The 24275-nt window shown below is 39.8% G+C and overlaps 1 protein-coding gene across 1 annotated transcript in view; it reads left to right on the top strand.

The window, feature by feature from the left end:
- Positions 1-24275, top strand: part of GLI3 (GLI family zinc finger 3) — a 293739-nt gene that overhangs the window by 247393 nt on the left and 22071 nt on the right. The window contains 4 exon segments of the mRNA XM_042475934.1: positions 1748-1793; positions 4408-4422; positions 17469-17486; positions 23016-23055. Of these exon segments, the coding sequence (XP_042331868.1) occupies positions 1748-1793; positions 4408-4422; positions 17469-17486; positions 23016-23055 (119 nt within the window).

Raw genomic sequence — 24275 nt, 5'->3', positions numbered from 1 at the left:
AATAACTGATGTCAAGGCTGTCCAATGAAATTAATTAGTAATAGGATTGTTTGTCAATTGTTTTGAGCAAACAAATGAACTGTTCCTTCAAAGTGTATACAATTAACATAGGAAATGTAGTGCTGAATGATGCCATTTTGGCTATAAGATTTCTTTTAAAAGGACCTCCAATTTTAAAATTGGTAGACACATGAAATAACATTACCCACTGCTAAACTGAATCGCACAGGTACAGAAATAGTGCATCTTTGAATAGAAAAATGCAGGCGTTTGATTGTTGTCATCTTGCCTGGCTTGCCAATTTCTCAGAGGTATCCAGGGAGTTATTGTTGGAAAGACAATACTGGATTAGATGAATCTTTGCTCTCAACCAGCAAAGGTCTTTTAAAGTTCTTAAAGTCCAAAATGCAAGTTCCTTCAAATGGCATAGGTATAGCAAATTTGTCTGTGATTTTCACATGATGCTTTGGAAGGGGTGATGGTGGTTGAGGTTTGGAAGGGTAGGGTATTTTGTTTTGTTTTGCTGTGCCCTTTGTTTGTACAGTGTTTTAATAGAAGGATGCATCTGATCCTTTTATCATGCTGTAATAAATCCAGCAGTTACTCTTTTTGAAAACTTGCATGCTGCTGTGACTTTTCTTCAAGGTGTCGGGTGTCTAATCTTGAAAATGAATGGGTGGTGTCTTTGTCTGCAGTGGGTAGCTGTGGTGGCTTGTATTATAGGTATGAGGTCTACGTATACCATTCTTGTGGTATCGCCAGGGCTGAGATGCTGCAGTTCTTAGAGTGAGATAAAGTAGTCAAGCTGAAAATGAAACAAAGCTTTAACTGTATTCCTCCTTATGTTTAGCAGAGATAAACTTCAGTGGAGTCTCAGTGCTGCCCCGTTTGGCTTCTGGCAGCAGCTTTAATTGGTAAAATGCAGATTTTTTTTTTGATCAAGAGAGGATTATTCTTGTTATCAGTCTGGAGCATCTTATTTCAAGATGAAAAGGCTTTGCTGAATTACAGATGCCAACATTTTTACAAAGGGCTTTGGCGATTGACATCTCAAAGAGAAAGTATGATTTATTAGCCTATAATGGTACTGAGCACTGGGCTAGGTCCCACTGATTTGTGAAATTGCTTAATATGAATTGCTTTTTTGTGTAATTCAAACCCCAGGTTCCTCAAAATATATTTTGTGTATAAAGTATGAAGCATTATGTACCTGGGAAACAGCAGAGCTAAGAGTTGTGGGTGGGGGGCAGAGAGGGGAAAGCTGCTTCAAAATCCATCTTGGTGGTGGTTTTACAGTAGTTTGGCTGATAAGCTGGCAGGGTAAGGATTAATAACGAGCCCTGTTGTTATCAGTACCTGCTTGTCGATCCTCTGTAACAGGCCCGTCTGTTCAGCATGGAAATTATTGATTAAATAAAAATTGCTATTAGATTGTGATGTGATCCATAATCACAAACAATGGCGGATGTTCCACTTTCAGATCTTGAGCCATGCATCAAGTTTTTCCTTTGCAGTAATTTATATTGTGCTGACACCCACACTCATTAGCTTTTACCCTTTCCTACATGTGTCAAGAAAGCACTAAAAGACAGAACAGTAGTGGGAAATGAAGTGGCAGGTAAGGAAACGCTAAATTTTCAGATAGAGGAAGATTAAATGGCTGAGCAATATCCATCCATTCATTAGCTTCCCCCCACCTGAATTTTCTTTTATACCCATGAACTCCACGTTTTTCTCCCCCAGCTAGAACTAGAATTGCTTCTATATTCAGGGTGAGAGAGAGAGATTCAGTAGTCATACATACTTAACCATTACCCAAATACTAGTTTCCACTTCAGTGTTATTTTCTGGATTCTGAATCAGCCACATAATTCCATATTAGTATAAATCTTCATATACCAAGCATTAAAAATAACAGGAGCAGATCTCAAACCTAACTACATTCTGTATTATTCAGGATGCCAAATCACTTAGTCCTGGTCTACACATGCAGTAGAATAAAGTGACTGAATGAACTGTGCCACTTTAGATTGCAGATAGAGAATGCTTTTTTATGTTCCCATTATGTAAAAGAGGAATATCAGTTGTCTCAAATTAACTACAGTCACCCCTCCATATCTAGTGATTCAACCATCTACACTTGGAAATATATTTTTAAAAATTCATAAATTCCAAAAAACAAGTCTTGATTTTTGTCATTTTATATAAGGGACACAATTTTACAATGCCATTGTATTTAGTGGGATTTGAGCAGCCACGGATTTTGTTATCCACTGGGAGTCCTGGAACCAAACCCCAGCAGATACCAAGGGCCCACTTTATAACACTAATAAAAGCAAATTAGAGGGAAAGTTCTAACACAGCCCATTTCCTACCATGATGATTATTTGCATGGAATTCAGTTTTGTATTCAAGGGAGCTTTCTAAAGTACAGTGGTGCCTCGGGTTACGAAATTAATTCGTTCCGCCATTCCTTTCGTAACCCGAAAATTTCGTAACCCGAAACACTTTTCCGTTAGCACTGGAAAGCCTATAGCTGCACTTTGCAGCATTTGAATTTCGCGCCGAAATGAATTTCGTAACCCGAAAAATATTTCGTAACCCGAAACAGTTTTTGCCAATCCAACTTTTTCGTATCCCGGAAATTTCGTAACCCAATCATTTCGTATCCCGAGGCACCACTGTATTATTCTCCATTTGTTGTCTGAAATGGTACAATCTGTTTATACCATCTCTAAACTGTCTCGTCTCATATAGCATCTTGACTGGACCATTTCTCTGGCACTTCATATCACTGTGTTTTGGACGATCCTAAATGCAATTATTTATCTAACATCTACACTATAGGTTTGTAATTTTGTGACATATTTTGCCTTCCCAATCAAGAACTCTGGTGCCACGACATACTACAAATCACAGGATTCCATAGGATGGAGCCATGACAGTTAAAGTGGTGCCAAACTGCATTAATTCTCCTATGTGGCAGCAGCCTGGGTATTGACTGAATAATGTATATTCCTTTTAGCGATAGATAGGTTGGATTTTAAGTGCTTAGGGCCCCATACCAAAAACATGTCCATGTGTGAACCTGGGAAGCCTAAAGAAGAAGGTGAAGCACATAGTCAGCTTCCCCACTCCACTTCTAGCTTCAAGTCTAATCCTCAACTTTCAGAATACTTTTAAAAATAACACTGAATTATTACCTGGCGGTCAGCTGCCAGATCACTAAATAAATACATAAAAATAACCAAACTAAAGTGGCTGTAATTCTCAGATACTATAGGCAGCTGAAATGACATACATAGTACTGTATGCTAGAAATAACTGCTGTTGTTTGGTCATTTGTGAGTTTAACTTTAAAGTAACATTTATTTTAATAGACTGTTTGCGAGGTTTGAATCAGAAGAAAGGTTATTATTTTATTTATTTCCAGGATTTAAAGGAATAGGGCTTCTCCAGGTCTCTTGCTTCACAGTTAACAGAAGGTATTAAAAAGAGAGTTAACTGAAGCAGAGAGAGGGGTGTGAATCTTATTTTATTTTTTGTTTATTTGTCCACAAAGCATGGTGAATGTCCTTTATTTGAAACAACACTAATTCAGATGTCTTTCCCTTCTTTCTAAAAAACTTGACCTAGTTGCACAAGTGCCCAAAAGTATTTTTTTTGGGGGGGGGGGATAACCTATAAAGTTCAATATCTAGATGACCTACTAAAATTCTTCATTTTACTTGCTATTTTGCACTATAAGGACCTTAACACAGATACTTTACAGAGGAAATGTATATTTTGTTAAGCCATGTGAATGTTGATTTGGACAAATGTGGATATTTAGAACATTTCAAATTCCTTTTAAAAAAATCCTATCAACTATTGACCTATTTGTCTCATTAAACTACAGCATTGCATAGATTTAGACATGGGCTCATGGGATTAAGTAGTTTGTCTATTGTAATATATAGTGATATAAAGCTGCTGGAATATATAGTTACATTTTAACTCAAAGAGCCTGTTGCATAAACCTTGTTGGCATGCTGTTTCTAAAATGCAGTGCTCAACTTCAGTGCAAATACTTTTAAAGTTATATATTTTTATTATTTTTTGGTTAAAGGTCTGACGTTTAGATAACTTGTTATGATTTTTATATAGTGGTTTTTGTGACATGAGACCTTAGTCTCACTCCTGTTTTATGGTTGTAGTTTATCCTTGTAGTATTTTACTATGCACATGAGAAATTGAATTTATGCAGTGAAACTCAATCAGCAAAAATCTGTTTTATTTACTGAACATACAGTTACTATTCATAGATGAACATTGCTACTAATTTTACTACTATGGAAAAAAATTCCATTCTAGATCATCCTTTGAATCCACTGATCCATTTAGTTATGGTAGCATATGTAAATTGAGAAATGTGGCAGAACTGTCTGAATCTGTTTCCTGCCCATGCCACTCCTATTCTGTTGGATTGGTGTGTGTGTGTGTGTGTGTGTGTGTGCATGTGCTTTTCAAGTCACCTGTCAACTTATGGTTACCCCATGAATCCCATAGGGTTTTAAATAGTCAGAGATGGTTTTAGTAGTTCTTTCCTATGAAATATAGGCCTGGTACAGACTGCCACTTTGTGGCAGTCTGGGGCCAAAATTAGGGCTGGGGGGCATGGAGCGTCTGCACGCTCCGTGTTCTCCTGGCGCCATTTTGGGTGTGCCCCCATGTGCCGTGCGTGCCGATGACGTGTCTTGTGTGCCATGTCCAAATGGGTGCGGCGCACAAAGGAGAGGGAAAAAGGGCGCTTTTTTTCTGGCGCAAAAAGGAGCGGTATTTAGCTGCTTCTTTTTGCACAAGGAAAATGCCGGATTGGGGCTGTGGCATGCCTCAAACCACTCCAGGAACTCTGTAGTACTGTACCTAGTTGCCCAACACAACACAGTGCAAGATTGTATCAAGAAATCAAATGTCTTGCATGTATATATGAACCATCCCACAGATTCATTGGATGATGGAATGAAGAGTTAATTTTATTGTGGGTCCAGAAGCCCATATAAATATTCTACATACATATAATGAATAATATTTATTCTCAGGACACAGATGCTGCAGAAAAAGCAGATAGCAGTAACAAAAGAAATACTATCTTCTAGTGGAGGCAACCACTAATTGTATTGGTATTTCAGAACCAAATTCCAAGTTGTTATGGGTGTGAGCAGGGATGAGTAATTTTCCCTATTGGCAGATCCCCATATTGCCAAGCATTCATACCTCCCTCCCCAAATTACAGTATATCAGTAAGGTTAAACTTCCTGTGGTCTGCTTTGCTAGTGGAGATTCTAAGAGCGTCTAGCAAGGATCCCTCACTTCAGTCCAGTCCAGTCCAGAAATCAAAGAAGAAGGTACTTTGGATTTTTTTTATTCAAAGTGCAGAAAACATGGAACTTAACAAAACCATGTAAAATATTTTAAGAATACAAGGAGTAGTTTAACAACTATGCAGTCTTGCAGGGGGAGAAGGTTTCAAAAGACAAGAACAAAATCATAACCATGAATGCTACAGTCCAGTGATTAATGCTCAAAGACAAAGAAAATTACTACAACAATCAATGCAGAGAAAGGAAGAACAAGTGACCTCTTCCACAAGATCCAGGAATTCAAAGAGAAATTTACACCCAAGAGTGGGGATGCTGTATAATCAGAAGAGGAACATAAGACACAACCATGATGAAATTTTTAAAAATGTTGGACAAAATATGCAGAAGAACTAGAATCATAGAAAAATAGAGTTGGAAGAGACTGCAAGGGCCATCCAGTCCAACCCCCTGTCATGCAAGAAATCCAAATCAAAACATCCCCAACAGATGGCCATCCAGCCTCTGTTTGAAGACCTCCAAGGAGGGAGTTTCCACCACACTCTGAGGGAGTGTGTTCCACTGTCGGACAGCCCTTACTGTCAGGAAGTTCTTCCTAATGTTGAGGTGGAATCTCTTTTGCTGTAGCTTACATCCATTGTTCCGGGTCCTAATCTCTGGAGCAGCAGAAAACAAGCTTGCTCCCTTCTCAATATGACATCCCTTCAAATATTTAACTATATAAAAGTGTGAAAGATAAATGACACATGGGAAGAACTTACAAAGATGAACCTCAAATATTGAAAAGGCGAGTGAAAGTTGCACTAAAAGAAACTGGGCAGAATAAAGAAACAGATGACATACCAATAGAAATGATACAATACACAGAGACAGAATTTGCCAACAGATGTAGAAAACAAAGCAGTGGCCCACAGACAGGAAGCAATCAGTATACATACCTATACACACAAAAACGCAGACACAAAAGATTGCAGTAGCTATAGGACCATTGCACTCATTTCCATGCAAGCAACGTATGCTCAAAATTCTGCATCAAAGACTCCTACCATACATGGAGTGAGAAATCCCAGAGGTGCAAGCTGGATTCAGGAATGGAAGAGGCACTTGGGATCATATTGCAAACATACAATGGTTAATTCCAAAAGAAATTTTTAAAAAGAATCTGCTTATGCTTTATTTACAGCAAAGCTTTTGACTACATAGATCACAAAAAAGTTATTGAATGCTCTCAAAGAAATGGGACTGCATTTGAGAAATCAGTACCTAGGACAAGAGGTTGCCATCAGAACTGAATACAGAGAAACAGAATGGTTCCCAGTTGGCAAAGGAGCCAAGCATAATATCACCCTATTTATTTATCCTGTATGCAAAAAATATTATACACAGAGAAGTCTTAAGCTCAGAAGCAGAAGTGAAGATCAGAGAAAGGAACAGTGGGGGGTCGGAGGATGCAGCCTGCACCAGTTGACACCCCAGAAGATGGGTGACACCCAGCCAAGCACTCCTACCTCCCCACCATGTGCTGTTCTGTTTGTGAATAGAGCAGTGCAGTGCTGTGACAGAGAGACCAGAATGCCCCCCTCCCTGCTGCGTGGCATCTACTCACAAGTAGAGGTACAGGGCAGTGAGAGAGAGAGGGCAGAGCAGACACCCCTCCCTGCCACGTGCTGTCTACTCGCTAGTAGAAAGGCATGGGTCAACAAGTTTGGGGGCACCCTTTAAGCCCTGCCCCCCCCATTGGGTCCCACAGAGTTCTGTCCTGGACCCAGTGCTATTCAACATCTTTATCAATGACTTGGATGACAGAATTGGGGGGTATACTTATCAAATTTGCAGATGACACCAAATTAGGAGGAGTAGCTAATACTCCTGAGGACAGGATCAAAATTCCAAAATGACCTTAATAGATTAGAAAGTGGGCCAAAGCTAATGAAATTAAATTCAACACGGAGAAATGTAAAGTACTGCACGTAGGGCGGAAAAATGAAATGAACAGATATAGGATGGGGAACACCTGGCTGAACTAGACTACATGAGAAAAGGATCTAGGAGTCCAAGTAGACCACAAATTGAACATGAGTCAACAGTGCGATGTGGCAGCTAACAAAGCCAATGCAATTTTAGGCTGCATCAATAGAAGTATAGTGTCTAGATCAAGGGAAGTAATAGTGCCACTATATTCTGCTCTGGTCAGGCCCCACCTGGAATATTGTGTCCAGTTCTGGGCACCACAATTTAAAAAGGTTGTTGAGAAACTAGAGCGTGTCCAAAGGAGGGCGACTAAAATGGTGAAGGGTCTGGAAACCATGCCCTATGAGGAACGACTTAGGGAGCTGGGGATGTTTAGCCTGGAGAAGAGAAGATTAAGAGGTGATATGATAGCCCTGTTTAAATACTTGAAGGGATGTCATATTCAGGAGGGAGCTAACTTTTCTGCTGCTCCAAAGACTAGGACCCAGAGCAATGGATTCAAGCTCCAGGAAAAGAGATTCCACCTCAACATTAGGAGGAACTTCCTGACAGTAAGGGCTGTTCAACAGTGGAACAAACTCCCTCGAAGTGTAGTGGAATCTCCTTCCCTAGAGGTCTTTAAACACAGGCTGGATGGCCATCCGTCAGGGATGCTTTGATTTAGATTTCCTGTATGGCAGGGGGTTGGACTGGATGACCCTTGCGGTCTCTTCCAACTCTATGATTCTGTGATTCTCTGATTCTATTGGGGCATAGGGCAGGGATGCCACTGGGAAGGAACTTTAACAACCTAGGAAATGCAGGCAACACAATACTACTAGCAGAAAGCATCAAAGTCCTGGAGCAATTATTGAAGAAAGTCAAGGAGGAAAGTGCCAAGGTAGCTTATGGGGGAACATCAAGAAAAAATAATAATGACCATGGGGAATCTACAAGAATTCATCCTAGACAATGAGAAAGAGGTCCCATACCTTGGATCATACATTGATCAGAATAGAGACTGCAGCCAAGAAATCAGAAGATTAGGACTAGGAAGGGCAGCTATGAAAAATTAGACAAGATCCTAAAGTGTAAAGCTATAACTCTGAACATGGGGATCATGCAAGCTATCGTATTCAGATATGAGAGCTGGATAGTGAAGAAAGGTGATGGAAAGAAAATCAAATCATTTGAGATGTGATGGAGAAAAGTGCTGTAGATACTGTGGACGGCTAAGAAGACAAACAAATGGGTCTGAGAATAGTTCAAGCCCCAACTCTCCCTGAAAACCAGGACGACTAGACTGAGGCTGTTGTACTTTGGCCACATCATGAGAAGGAATGAATCACTCGAAAAGACAATAATGTTAGGAAAGGTAAAGTAGAAAGAGAGGGGGACCACATGCCAGATGGCTGGACTCAGTCAGAGAGGCCTGCGCCTGGAGGACTTGGGCAGAGCAGTGGAGGACAGCGGTCTTGGAGATGTCTCATCCACAAGATCACCATGAGCCGAGGTCAAATCAAAGGCAGTTAACAATAAGAACAACAGATCTAACTTTGCCCTCACATTATAAAATAACAGGTTTTGACTGGTTGCCTTTTGTAAAGAGATATTCCAAAACAACATTACTGTGGGAAGGTGATTCCCCAAATACTCTAAGTGGTAATGTTTTATTTATTTATTTCCTCCTCCTCAGGTGTAACACAGTACAAATATATACTATATATATATATATATATATATATATACACACACACACACACACACACACACACACACGATTAAAGATTCAAAATACAACAGTAAAAAGAACAACACTTATAGTTACAAGCCCCCTTTGCAGTAAGCAAGAACAAGTGCTAAAGACTTACCTGAATCAATGGTCCTGACCTGCTAAACTGTGTCAGAATGCATTGCACAAGCTTTGGCTCCAGGTGAACCCTGTAGTTATTACACTTCAATTAGAACATCAAGCCTTAAAAAAAAAACATGATTTAAGAAGAGCATCTTCAAATTATTGTAAAAATCGCAATTGAACAAGAAATTACTCAGAACCTGGAGTGCCATACATGTTTAGTTCAACTGAGTTAGAGTGAGGAGTCTTAGGGAGATAGGGGGCAAGAAGGTAGGAATTATGGTGTTAATTCACTGTGATTCAGATACATTTTGTTGCCAAGTACCGTACAGTAACACATATCCCCAGCAATTTACTAGTTGCTACTCAAAAGTCAAATTCACTGTTAAATGGGATCCCTGATTAGGAGCATAAAATCTCTCTTCATGTGCCCTCAAGTTTCAAAAGAGAACTAAAAGTGAGGGCAAGAATGGCACAGTGCATGCTGGCCCTAATCTGTCCTTGTCCCTGTGCATGTCCCATTCTTTCATTCTGTGACCTCCCTGTCCATGAAGGACTAGATGAAGGATAGTATTTATACATGTTTTAGCCAATCTAGAAGGGTTCATGCTGTCAGCCAGACACAGAAGCTGACTCTGAACAGACATACTCACATCTTCGTTTTAAGACAACTCTGGGGACTAAAAGCAACCAGGTGTTGACTTTTAGAGCCTTACCTTAGATTACATAGGTAACTAGTACATGACATCTATCTCATGATTGCTGCATTTTCTTTTCTGTTGTTTAGTATTTTCATTGATTGGTTAATGTTAGATGAGCCATTAGCAAAGTATGATTTTTACAGGAATGAAATTCTTCCAAGATTTCATTACTTGACCATCTAGCGCCCAAAGCCTACACAAACAGCCAGAGACTTAAAATCCAGTTATAAGAATCCTCTTTTGGGCTCAGCCAGCAAAATGCATTTATTTTGCATGTATAAATACTGTATATAATTGATCAGAGATTAAAAGGAAGGTCATGCAGCATTATGAACGGCTGTCTTTATATTCAGGATTAGATTACTTTCCTTGCAGCTCCCCTCCATGGCTTACGTCTATATCCTAAGGGTAGGTCCTTTCTCTTGGGTCAGGAATGTAATAAGGCAGGTTTTCCTCTCTCCAGGATATTGTGTCTGCCTCAGTATGTTTAAATTGCAACCAAAAAAAAAAAAAAAAAACCCTTCTGCTGCAAATACAGTGTTTTCTTTGTACAGTGGCCAACAATTGATGCATCCTTAGGGACATATCCATCTTTAGTATTTAAGCATATATGGTGGCCATGTTTAACCTATTGATGGGTGATGAAAACACCAAAAGCATTGATTAATAGGCATTGAAAGGATAAGGGAAGCCACACATTTGAGATGGGAGTGGTAGCAGTGTGTTAGGCAAGGATTTTTATAAATATAGTTACATGAAGAAAAATAATTGTTCTGTAAAAGTGAAACCAAATACTACTGATGTGTGCTTTAGCATGTTCCTCCTTAATGATGAAAAATGCATACCAGATTAAAGACCATCAGTGACACTATATAAGAAGGAGTCTAATTGTTAAAGTCTCAGCGAACCAAGTTCTGGTTTGGAATAATTTGTTTATTGCATGCTTAGTTGTGGAATGTTTCCACTGGATCTTAAAGCTACATAAAATTATTACATATTCAACATGCATCTTTCTTAACATTTTAAAGGTAAAGGGTTTACTATTCCATAATTGCCATATGTTGAATTTTGGGTGTGGTTTATATGAGGATTAATTGAAGCCTAGTCAAAGCATATCCATGGGAGCCAGCATGGTGCAATGGTTTGAGTACTGGGCTATGACTCTGGAGATCAGGTTTCAAATCCTGGCTCTGTCATGTAAACCCACAGGATGCTCATGGGCAAGTCACACTCTCTCAGCCTCAGAGGAAGGCAATGGTAAACATCCTCTGAAGAAACTTGCCAAGGAAACTCTGTGATAGGTTTGCCTTAGGATCTCCATAAATCAGAAACTGCTTGAAAGCATACAACAACAACAAACAAAGAAAGCATATCCTGTGGTCTCAGTTTCCCTTCTCTGTCTGCACTATATGTGGAGTTGCCATTAGAATTTTATCTAAGGCATATTCAATGCTATTTTTGCAATTCCTATTAAAGTCTCTGGCAAGTGGTGGATGGTGGAGAAGCACTGAGGAAGATTGTGGGTAGCCAAAAAGTTTCAAGGGAGTAGCAAGAGAATGTGCACATCATGCATGAGGAAGAAATGTTAAACTTGGTCCAGGTGAATGGTTTATACTCAACATGTCCACAGACGTCAAATATTAGGGGGTGGGGAATTGACATAAACCCTGAGGATGAAAGGGGAGGTTGTGGGAGCAATGGATCTTTATGCTGTGTTCTGCCCTGGTGCAAGAACAGTAACTTACCTCTGCAGTGATTCTGGCCCATTGTGGATGTTCTCTCTATCTAATAGTAAATAGCTCACTAAATACATGTGCCTAATTAAAATTTCTCTTCACTGTGACCTCCATGTTGTCATCTGTATATGTGACCCTATTGCCATTAATCGAAGAGCCTGGTGTTTATTAATGTCCTTTGGGAACTGTACAGTTTAAAACTGCAGATAGGTGATTTCTTAAGTGAATACATAAGGTTCAAAAATTCCTATATATTAAAATCTAAGCATTTTGTGGAAATTGTAAGGTTAAACCTTTCTATGAGAAATTAGCTTCCTTTAGATGGTTTTTTTTTTGTAAGGGGAGAGATGTGGGGGAGTTATTCAGTCATGCAATTGGATTACTCATCTCCAGACTGAAATGGTACGTTCCCAGAATGTTTGTACAGTGTGATTTATTTGATCATGTAGGCCAGCCATATACCTCTGATTATCTGGAGATTTCAACTACTTCCTAATCATTTGGAAGAATGATACTCCTCTTGTATGTTGTTTGATGGAAAACTGTCCAGCGCATTAGTGGGTTTTTCATAACTATGATTGAAACACAGAGCATGAAGAAGAGTAGCAGAGGGAATTGAACGTCTGTGTAAGCATGGAGATACGGCAGTGCTTTTTTAAAAAACATGTAGCAATAAATAGCACCTGCTTATCCTTTAGAACTGAAAGAAGCTTAAGTTCTTACGCCACCTTAAGAATTTGTAGCGACTGATGCTTTCTAAGAGCCTAAAAATGGTTTAATGACATTAGTTCAATGTTTCCCCCCTCTTTATCCACAGTAGAAGTTACACTATTGTATTATTGGATGGGCCCTACAGAGACTTGCCCATGCTTGAGTTGGAGACTCATAATATGCTCATGTCTGCTCAGAAGACCAGTTGAGCTCAGTAAGTCCCACGAGTTTAGTTAGTCTTCCAAGTGAGCAAGCATGGGATTGTACCCTGAATACAATTATCAGATAGTGTAATACAGCTTCCTCTGTTCTAAGCTGATGTTATGTTCTTTCTTCTCCCCTCAACCTTTTCCAGCATTATTGTCTTTTCTAAAGAGTTGTCCCTTCTCATGATGTGGCCAAAGTACAACAGCCTCAATTTAATCATCTTAGCTTCCCGAGCTATTTCTGGTTTGATCTGTTCAAGGACCTATTTGTTTGTCTTTTTGGCTGTCCATGGTATCTTAAGCATTCATCTCTAACACCACATTTCAGATCAGTTGGTTTTCTTTTTATCTACTTTTTTCACTGTCCAGCTCCCATATTCATACATAGTGAATAGGAACACCATGGCTTGGACTATTCTAACTTTAGTGCTCAGTTGTATATCCTTATATCTTTATTCTTTAGGATCTTCTCTAGCTCTTTCATGGTTGCCCCCCCCAATCCTAGTCTTCTAATTTCTTGCCTACAGTCTCCATTCTGATCAATGCTTGATCCAGCGTATGGGAACTCTTTTACTATTTCAATTTTCTCATTATCTGGTATTAATTCTTGTAGATCTTCCATGGCTATTTTATTGTCATCTTTATGTTCAGCAGTAAGCCTGCCTTTGCACTTTCTTCCTTGCCCTTCCTTAGTAATTGTCCCAAGTCATTGATGTTTTCTGCTAGTTAAATTGTGTCATATGCATATCTTAGATTGTTGATGTTCCTTCCTCCTATCTTCACTCTTCTTACTTCTGAGTCTAGATCTGCTCTTCATGTCATATTTTTTGCATAGACATTGAACACGTATGGTGATAATATGCAGCCTTGCCTGACTCCTTTCCCAATTTGACAGTGGCCTCTTGTCCTGAGTACAGATTTCTCAGCAGAACAATCAGGAGTATTGACACTCCCATGTTGTTGAGAGAATTCCATAGCTCTTCATTATGGATACAGTCAGTGGCTTTGCTATAGTCCCATGATGGTGAACCTATGGCACACATGCCACAGGTGGCACGCGATGCCATTTCACCCAGCATGGGCCAAGGAGAAGGAGGAATAGGCATACATGTGCCTGTTCCTCCTCCTCCTGCTATTTCCAGACCTCCAGCTGGAAGCTGGAAAATGGAACTTGGGAGAAGGCGCCAGAGGCATGCACATTTGGCTCCTCCTCCCAGCCTTCTCCTGGCCTTCAGCTGCCTCTCTGAGACAGTTGGGGGTCATGAAAAGGATGGGGGGAGGAGGAGCAACCAGCGTCTGCCAGTTGCTCCTCCCCAGAGACCTTTTCCGGCCTCCAGCTATCTCCAGAGAGACAGCTGTGCATAGGGAAAGGTCCGGGAGGAGGAAGACCAGGTGCATGTCCAGTACAACTCCTCCCCATGGGTTTTCCTGAACCCCAGCTGCCTCCGGAGAGAAAGCTGGGGGTCAGAAAAAGTCTGGGAGGAGGAGGACCATGCACTCCTCCCCCTCCCCATGCACCCTTCCTAACCCCCAGCTGCCTCTGGGCAGACAGTTGGAGGTCAGGAAAGGTTTGGGAGGAGGAGGACCAGAGGCATGTCCACTCTTTCTCCTCCCCACTTACCTTTCCTGACCCCCAACTGCCTCTGGAGAGACAGGTGGTGGTCAGGAAAGGTCTGGGAGGAGGAGGACTGAGCGTGAACCCACTCCTCCTCCCCAAAGGCCTTTCCTGACTGCTGGCTGCCTCCAGAGAGACAGCTGGGGGTCAGGAAAGATCCGGGAGGAGGAGGACTGGGCACATGTCCACTCCTCCTCCCCACTGAGGAGAAGGGCTGGAGGAGTAGGAGCAATGGGTGCATCCCTGTTGCTCCCCCCCCCCCCCCCCGTATAAGGAGAGGGTCCATCCCAGAAGTTCCACCCTGTATAAGGAGAGGGCCCACTGTATATTGAACATTTCCAGTCTGTTTGCAATCATTTTGTTTGCCATATTTGTTTGCACATCTTAGTTAACACTAGAACTCATTCTGTGTGCATGGATTGCAGCAGTTTGATTGGTATATCATCTGTTCCTGGTGATTGATTCTTTCCAATTTCTCTTAAATTGCTTCCGCCTCATTTACAAAAATTTGGGGTTCAACTTCATATGGTTCTTCATTCGAAGTGTCTTTCACTTTTTTCATCTCTTTTATATAACTCTTCTGTATACTGAATCCAGCTTTTTTTTAAAAAAAAATCGTCTTGGTTGTGAAGTGTGTTCCTGTTATTGTCATATAGCATTCCAACTTTTGGTTTGAACTTCCCTTTAATTTACCTTACGTTGCTGAAGAAATCTCTCTTTTTTTTTCTTTGCATGGATTTGTATAGCATTCTTCTTTGTCCTTGCACACTTGTCTTTGAACAGTTTCACTCATGGGTCTATTTTGTTCCCGTCTTCCTTTTCCTTTGCCTTTCTTCTTTCTCTAATTATTTCTACTGTTTCGTCTGTTATCCAATGTGTCTTCTCTTTCTTTTTTACCTCCATAAGTGTCTTGCTGCATTCTTCCTTTATGTCCCTGACTTCTGACTATAGTTCTTCAGGTTCCCGATCAATTATGCACAAATATATATTAAAATATATATAGCACAAATCTGTTTTTTCTATTGCCCTTGAATTCCGCTGATGTGTTGTTCAGATCATATTTTGGTTTTTGCTTTCTTTTTCAGCTTCATTCTAACTTTTGATATCAGTAGTTCATGATCCGATCCACAGTCTGCTCCTGGTCAAGTTTTGGCCACAAGAATATAGCTTCTCCATCTTTTGCTTCTGATTATATAGTCCTTTTGATACTTATGTTGACCATCTGATGATGTCCATGTGTATAGTCTTCTCTGTGATTATATGAACCAGTTATTTGCACTAGATTGTTGGTTTTCAGAATTCTATCAGTGTTTCACCTCCATTGTTTTTTTATGTCTAAACTGAATGTGCTCACTGTTTTTTTAGTCTTCTTTTCTGTCTGCTTTTGCATTCCAATCTCCTATAATTATTTACATAACTTTAATGTAGATGATGATGAAATTACAATAGTTGAACATTTTTCATACCTTGAACCAATCATTAATGGAGTTTGCAGTCAAGAAATCAAAAGAAGCCTAAGATTTAGAAGGGCAGCTATGAAAAAACTAGTCAAAATCTTGAAATGCAAAGATATTTCACTTAATACTAAAGTTAGGATTGTCCATATCATTGTATTTCCCACCACTATGTACAGAGGTGATAGGAAGAAAATCAACTCATTTGTGGTGCTGGAGAAGAGTTCTCATGGGCTGCTAAAACAACAAATAAGTGGATCTTAGAGCAAATCAGTCCTGAATTCTCTCTAGAAACCAAGATGACTAAACTGAGGTGGTTGTACTTTGACTATATCATGAAAAGTCAGAACTCACCAGAAAATACAATAATGCTTGGAAATGATGGCATACCAATAGAGCTGCTCCAGAGAATAGCAATAGCAAGTACATTTCTAATACCGCATACTGGTGTACTAAGCGGTTTACAAAATTTTAGCTAATCTACTCTAGTTCTTATTAAAATATGTCAACAAAACAATGCCCCCCCCCCCCAGACTGGAAGCACTCAATGTATGTTCCAATCTCCATGAAAGGAGACACCAGGAAGTTCAATAATCACAGAACCATTGCATTGATTTCTCATGCAAGCAAGGTGATGTTTAAAATTCTACAACAAAGACTCTTATTATATATGTAGCAAGAATTATCATGTGTTCAAGAGGGGTTCAGATAATGATGAGAAGGCCCAAAATTCAGAAAAACAACATTTTTTTCCCATGGCTTCAAAATTTCTGGAAATTTTACATCTCTAGGTTCAGCAAAGGAAGTTGCACTAGGGATCATATAGCAAACATACTCTGGATAATGGAACATACTAAGAAATTTCAAAAGATCAGCCTGTGCTTTATAGATTATAGCAAAGCCTTTGATTGTATAGATCATTAGAAACTATGGGTCACACTTAAAAATGGGTGTGCCACAACATTTGATAGTCCTGATGCATGCTCTATTCTCATGACAAGAGGCCACTGTTAGGGCAGGATATGGAGAAACTGAATGGTTTTCAGTTGGCAAGGGGATCAGACATGGCTGTATGCTATTATTCTATTGAAATTGCATGCTGAGAACATCATACAATAACCAGGATTGGATTTAGAGGAGGGAGGTGTGAAAATTGGAGGAAGAAACACTAACAATCTGAGATATGCAGATGACACCATAATGCTTGCAGAAAATATCAGAGATATGGAAAGATTATCAAAGAAGGTTATGGCAGAAAACGCAAGGGCAGGTGTACTGCTGAACATCAAGAAGACAAAAATTATGACTGCACATGACCTACATAACTTTAGATGATGAAGAGATCAAAAGAGTTCAAGATTTTCCATACTTTGGCTCAGTGATAAATCAGAACACAGCCAAGAAAACAGAAGAAGACTAGAACTATGAAGGGACTAGCAAGATCCTGAAGTGTAAAGATACATCATTAAAGACAAAAGTTAGGATTGTCCATTCCATTGTATTTTCCATTTCTATGTATAGTTGTGAGAGTTAGACACTGAAGAAAGTTGACAGGGAAAAAAGCAACTCACTTGAGATGTGGTGCTGGGGAAGAGTTCTACAGATTCCGTGGACCGCTAAAAAGACCAGTGGATCAGGCCCAGACTATCCCTGGATACAAAGATGATTGAACTTAGGTTGTCGTATTTTGACCATAAGGAAGGACTCCCTAGAAAAGACTAATGCTTGGTAAGATAGAGGGCAGTAGGAAAGTAGGTAGACCACATTCCACATAAATGGCATCAATCAGAATCTGCAAGTGCTGAGCAGGGTGTTTGAGAATAGGGTGGCTTAGAGGTCTCTCATTCATAGGGTCGCCATAGGTTGAAGTCAATGTGAAGGCAGTTAACAACAAAAACGTTGAAAGCAGCAGGAAAAGAGGAAGACCACATTACAGATGTATAGACTGAATCAAGGCAGCCTTGTTCCTGAGTGTGCAAACCTGCAACACCACTATCAAGAACATGGTGTCTTAAAGATATCTCATTCATAGGACTGCCATAAGTTGAGGATGACTTGAAGACACTTCACACACACACACACACACACACACACACACACACACACGAGTGCCAACTACATATTTCAGGAATCCCAACGTAGGGAAGGATCTTCCCTCCTCATGTGTCCTCAGCATATTTTGTCAGGTAGTTTTTATGGTTCAGAGGAGGGTGTTTTTTGCAGGGGGGAGGAGGAAATCAGACTTATCAGTCAGTCAGTTCTTTTAGAAAAGCATACCGTATATACTCGACTGTAAATCTACCTTATGTCTAAGTCAAGGGCAGGTTTTGAGGGACAAAATTTTGGATTTTGATGTGACCCATGGATAAGTTGAGGGTAAAACTTAGGAGCATGTAATAAAGGATGAAGGAAAGGAGAACAATGCCAAAGAGTTTAGAACACTCCAGCAGACATAACTGTGGTCACAGACTAAAGGCTGGATGGATGAGAGAAGAGAGGGGTGACAGTGCTTCCAGGATAGATGACAGTCTTGCCTTTCACTAGGGAATGGTTCCTATTTTAAAATAAGAGTTAAAGTACAGTGCCTACATTGATCCATGGATAAGTTAAATCAGGGTTTTTTGGGTCAATTTTTGACTAACATTTCTAGACTGATGCATGCATATATATAGTATTTAAAAGTGACTTTGAGTTCCTTGTTATGTTATGATATACATTCCTTGAACTTTTCTCAGGGTATTGTCAGTTAGCTTCCTTATGTCCTTCATTTTGCCCCAGAGAAGAACCAGTGGGTATGATATACTCTATAGTGACTATAAAAATAGATTTTTTTTCGTAGTCGTAAGACACAAGGATTGCCACATCAAAATTCAATTTTGTTAAGAAGAAAAAAAATCCTTCTGATCTAGTCCCTGGAATGTGACATTTCATGGGTGTAATAAGGTTAAAAATATTATAAATTGAAACTCTTTAAATCCTTATTATGCTCAGTACTAAAGCTTCTGTTTTACATAATACTCTTATTTCAGAAGGTTCTTTGTTTCACAGACTAAAATCTAGCCATTCTCTCTTATAGCAGAGACCAAGGGAGTCAAAAACACCATGAAAAATCCAAAGGTAATTATTAGAATAAAAGAACCTGGAAGTAGATCACAGACATTGGAACATTTTCAAGGGAATTCTGTTGCAAGTTTAATGTTGTTTGAAACATTGCATATAATGGCAACTTCATTCTTTTATGCATACTCCTTATGGTGGGAAAATAATACTCAAACTGTAATAGGAGACAGAAACACAGATCAGTATTATATGAGATATATGTGCAAATATAGATCCTAAAAAACAGAATGGGAAAATTTAGTGTAAGTTCTTCTAGGGCCGTACATAGTAAGGTAGCTTGCAGTCCAAGAAGATGCTGGAGCCTATATAATTTACCTAACTGTTTCTTACTAACATTTACATAGGTTAAACTACAGTTGAGACTTTAGGCCTGTAGGAATCTGCCGTCCATGTAAAGGACAAGAACAGTCTGTATGCTTAATTATATTTAGCAATGTGCCACTTTGTGTAGTGGTTTCAGTGTTGACTATACAGAGACCAGGGTTCAAACTCCTGCTCTGCCATGGAAACCCACTGGGTTAACTAGGACAAATCATATATTCTCAGCCTCAGAGGAAGGCAAGGGCAAACCCATCTGAACAAATACTGCTGAGAAAACACTGTGATAGGATTGCCTTATGGTTGCCATAAATTGGGAACAATCTAAAAGCACACGAGAACAACAATACTTAGCAATAGAGATGATATCTGGAAACTAGGCTTTTTAATGCATTTAACGTGTGGAACTTAGAATCATAGAATTGGAAAGGACCACAAAGGCCATCTAGTCCAACCCTCTGGCACACAACAACTGTAGAACTAAAGCATATCTCAGAAAAGCCCTTCTAACCTTTATTTAAAGACTTCCAAAGAAGGAGAGTACACAACCAGGTGAGGCTGTCTTGTCTGTTCAATGGCTGAACAACTCTTATTGTCAGGAACTTTTCTTAATCTTTGGGTGGGGCCTTTTTGCCAAGTGGGTAGAAAAGATTAGAGATGAATCCAAGTGAATTGCACATAGGTTTTTATCCATGAGAGTTCCCTTTATACATTCTATTATTTACATGGTTCTATATATGTCCATTCCCAATACTTGTTCGTCCCCATCCAAATGTAGAAGATTTTACTGCAATCCCAAATGTTTGAACTAGGCACTCTTTTGGTACTCTTATATAATAACATTGCGGGTAAATGCAATGAACACGTGTAGCTTTCTTATCTTATTAACGTGCCTGAGTCTTCCAACTACTTGCCTTTGGTTTGCTCATTATAGGGCATGGCTAATGATGGGGGCTATGGTATAAAGATCCTTGGTGTTTTGAGCCAGTGAAGTAGTTGCTTTTAGTTTTCATATTCTCATACATTCTGTTTGTCAAAGACTCATGGTCCCAGTTGTGGCATTTATTTAACACCAGATAAAAAGAAGCATTTTATTTTAAAATAGTAAAAAAGTAGTTGTGTTTCTTTTAGCCTGAAAAATCCCAGAATAGCTTGACCTTCCAGTGGTCACTTGTTCAAGTACTGATAAAACTCCATGCCATTTTAGCTTCAACAACAATAAGGTGCTTCTATTTGTTGCCCATTTATAAACTGGGCAGTTCTCCTAATTTTGAAAGCTAAGCTCTTGTAAAAATTAGCTAGATACTATTTGTTAATTTAGGACAATATGAAACACTGGCACTCCAGATTCTTGAGTCAAGAGTATTTTTTCATGTCCACTGCTACCTGGTGCTTTTAACTATCGATGCCAAGGCCAAAAGCCACAATCTCCCCCCCCCCCCCATAGGCAGGCAGACACTGACTCTCCCTACACTGCCCATCTCAGCATATAAGGATGCGATCATTAAAAACTCCCATCCCCAAGGATTCCTTTGCTTTGGAGAAACCAAGGATATCATAGGTTTCTTCTTTTCTGTAGGTGGAAGAGATTGTGCTCCTCTGAGCCTATTGGGTGGGCTGCAAGGAGCACAGTCTTCATTAAGAGGAATGTTAATAGGCCTAGCTTGACATGAAAAAGCTGCGGGAACCACAGATTCCCTATATGTGGCACAGAGAATTGGCTACAGAATGTAGACATTGGCCTGACTATCTCCTACATACTGTGTTAGTACTTTGCTATTTAAACTATCTCATTTCTCCTGTGCCCCATCAAATATTGAATCAGAGGAAGAGTATGAACACAAGAATAAAATGCAAGACACCCCAAATGCTGCTTTGCTGACCTGACAGATTTCTGGTACTAATCCAGCCCTGGCCAATCCAGAGCTGTCATGCTTCCTGAAGTTCTCCATTATTATGTGCTTCAAGGAGCCTGTGAACAAACAGCCCCAGATACCCACTAGGACATATCCTAGGCTTGGTGCTGAGATGCCTGAATCAAGTCTTGGAGCCCCAGTACCTCCTTATGTGTAAGCCTCTTTGGGAAGAGGCTGAATCAGTCTCTCTCTCTCTCTCTCTCTCTCTCTCTCTGTGTGTGTGTGTGTGTGTGTGTGTGTGTGTAAAAAGAGAGTGAGAGTGAAAGCTACAACTCTATGACCTGCACTGTAATCTGCTCTTGAGATTGGCTGACAATGCAGGGTATTATGCTCGGAAGAAAGACTTCAGAAGTCCCAGCACTTTGAAAGAGGCTTTGTAACCGCATGGACCTCAGCCCTGTGGCTATCTATAATATGACTGTGTACACTTGGCCTTTGGTATGCATGGATTCTGGATCCATGGATTCAACCTTTTACAGCTTGAAATTAAAAAAAAAATCCAAAAAGCAAACCTTGACCATTTTATATAAAGAACATTTTATTACTCCACTGTATATAATGGGACTTGAACGTCCACAGATTTTGGTATCCATGGGGGGTCCTGGAACAAAACTCCAGCAGATACAAAGGGCCAACTATAGATGAATTTATAGAACCATTTGTGCAGATGTATGTAGCCCAAGAGTAATAGAATCTGAATTGATTGCACATATGAGAATTTATGCCTTATTTATCATATTTTTAAAGACTTAAAGCTCCTGTAGATTGCCTAACAGTTTAGACACCATTAGCTCAACCCACTTTGGTATCTGTTCAAGAAACAATCCTATAAAAGGAATTTAAATGAAGCATTTATATTATTTGTGGAAGCTTTGTGAAACTTCTTTCATAGTTTAGAAAAAAAAATTCTGCAAATCTCATTGCAGTCATTCAGAATACTGATTGTGTATGTACTTTTAATGAAGGTTCAGCTAGTGGCTTTAGTTAAAGAGAAGGAAGGTAGTTAAGTAGAATATGTTAAGAGCAACGCAACATGCAAACAAACAAAGCATAGCTAAGGCTGGAACTGCAAGCTGCAAAGAGTCCATCTGTACCCCCCATACTATGTGTATATTGAGTCCTGGTGATAGGCTTCTTTCATGACTTTTTGGAAGCCACTCTTGGCCTATTAAACAATGAATACATGTATTTAATAAACTTCATTCTTATGAAGCTACACATACAGCTTTTATCTAATCACAAAATGTATTGAGTTGGGGAAAAGCTGTGGCAAGTGAACAATATGTAGCCTTAAATAATAAATAATAAATAAAATTTTTATTTATATGCCGCCCTTCCTCCGATCAGGGCGGCTCACAACATAATTAAAATACAAACAGTTCCAATAAAAACATATTTAAAACAACCCAACAGTAAAGCCCCAAAGCCCAACCTCTTGGCCACGAAAGAGAGGAGGGAGGCCCACAGGATATTTACTCGGGGAATGCCTGTTGGAATAGGAAGGTTTTGAGGTCCTTCCTAAATTGGGCCAGGGTGGTGGACGAGCGGAGCTCTGTGGGCAGCGCATTCCAAAGGGCTGGGGCAGCTATGGAGAACGACCTCCGAGTAGTGGAGGCCAACCTAGCCCTAGGCACCTTCAGTAGCTGCTGCCCAGACGTTCTGAGAGTGCGAGAGTAAGATATACAAAACTAAACAAATGCTGGGTGGATAAGCAGGGAAGAAAGTGACCATGAAGAGACAAAAAATACAAGGAGGCGAAATGCACAAACTGGGTTCGGGATGGTGGGGAAAATAAGATATGAGAATGAAGTGACCCCAGAAATGACAAGTTTTGGATTGAAAAGCTCAACCTCATATAAATCAGTATGGCACTAGAGATTGTGATGCTCAACCTAGCTTTGGAAACCACAGCCTTTCAGTGTACTCCTACACCCCAAGAAGCATTTCCAACCAAATGGTAGAGGTATACACTCTATAAATAAATGAGGTGAATTTGTACATAAAAGAGAATTGTGTGTGTTGTGATATCATTAGATCGTCAGTCTAGGTGTTTAACCACTTTGTGCTTCACAGCAACACAAGTACCCTATATCTTAGTAGATGCTTTGAGGAGGTGAACAGGACTCAGTCATCTCCTTGGAAACACCAGTTGAAAGCAAGAGAGGGATCTCTAATATTTCCAATCACTGCCAAATGACAGAGTGAGGACTACATTTCTGTTCTCTCCCTCCCTCTCTGTCTCCCACCACCACCAGTCAGGGGAGTCTTTGGACAGGGAACATGAAGGAACCTGAACCCTCCACCAGCCAGATCTGGATCTTCTGCAGAGCATATTAGGTCAGTGGGCTAGTGATGTCTCCCCACCACCACCACAATTACATTCTGGTCTGTAGTTTGAGGTGATTAAGACAGAAGATTTCAGGAGCTTTCTGTTGTATTAATACTTAATGAGAGGATTGTACCTTAGTTGTATGAAATAAGCAGGACATGTTAAAGAATAATCAGAAAGCTTGCGGATTATAAAATGGAAAAGGATTTTCTAGCCGTCGGACAAAACCCCATAGTTACAGAATTATGCAGCTCAGCTAGTTTTATACTTGTATGTGCTGATTTTCCTTCTGTTCTTCTTTCTTGATGAAGTCAGGTTTGCTGCTTCTTTTGTCATAATTCACAAGAACTCAGATGTGCTGAGATACTCATTTCATAGAGTGAGTTTTCTGCAGTCATTCCTTCTTTTCTCAGAAAACAGGAGTTCATATAATCCTCTGCATACTGCCTTGATTCCCTTTCAAAATACTGCCACTTGTATACTGTCTCAGTACAGACCCATGTAATATGAACGGACTACAGAGATATGCACATGAAACATAAACTCTTAAAGACTATGTGCTGTGCTGTATACTTTGGCACATCTGCTCAATTCATATATTGCTTGTAGTGTTGTCATTTTAAAAACCACAAACAAGTGGTAATAGAGGATAAATTAAAATTAACTTTTATAAGAAACTGGCATCTGTTTGCCAAAGGAGTATCATATAATTATGAACATAAGTTTATTAGGCTTGCTTTTTGTGATCTAGCATGAACTGCTGTGTCAGACTCTTCTATGAGCTACCCTTAATATAAAGCGTGAACATTTACTTGTAAGAAGAATCATTGTAGTGTGTGCTGAAGACATTCCAGACTGGGCAATGACATCCAACACATTGGGTCCCAGAACAGTATCTTATCACCGCTCAGTTATGGTGGCTCCAGCATTTTATTATAGTCATCCTTCCTAAAGGTATATTTCCAAACTCTGTTACAGAGAAAGTATGTAGTGCTGTGTCATCC

Source organism: Sceloporus undulatus, chromosome 6 (genome assembly GCF_019175285.1).
Source record: "Sceloporus undulatus isolate JIND9_A2432 ecotype Alabama chromosome 6, SceUnd_v1.1, whole genome shotgun sequence".
Lineage (NCBI taxonomy): Eukaryota > Metazoa > Chordata > Lepidosauria > Squamata > Phrynosomatidae > Sceloporus > Sceloporus undulatus.
This window is presented reverse-complemented; position numbering and strand designations above follow the sequence as displayed.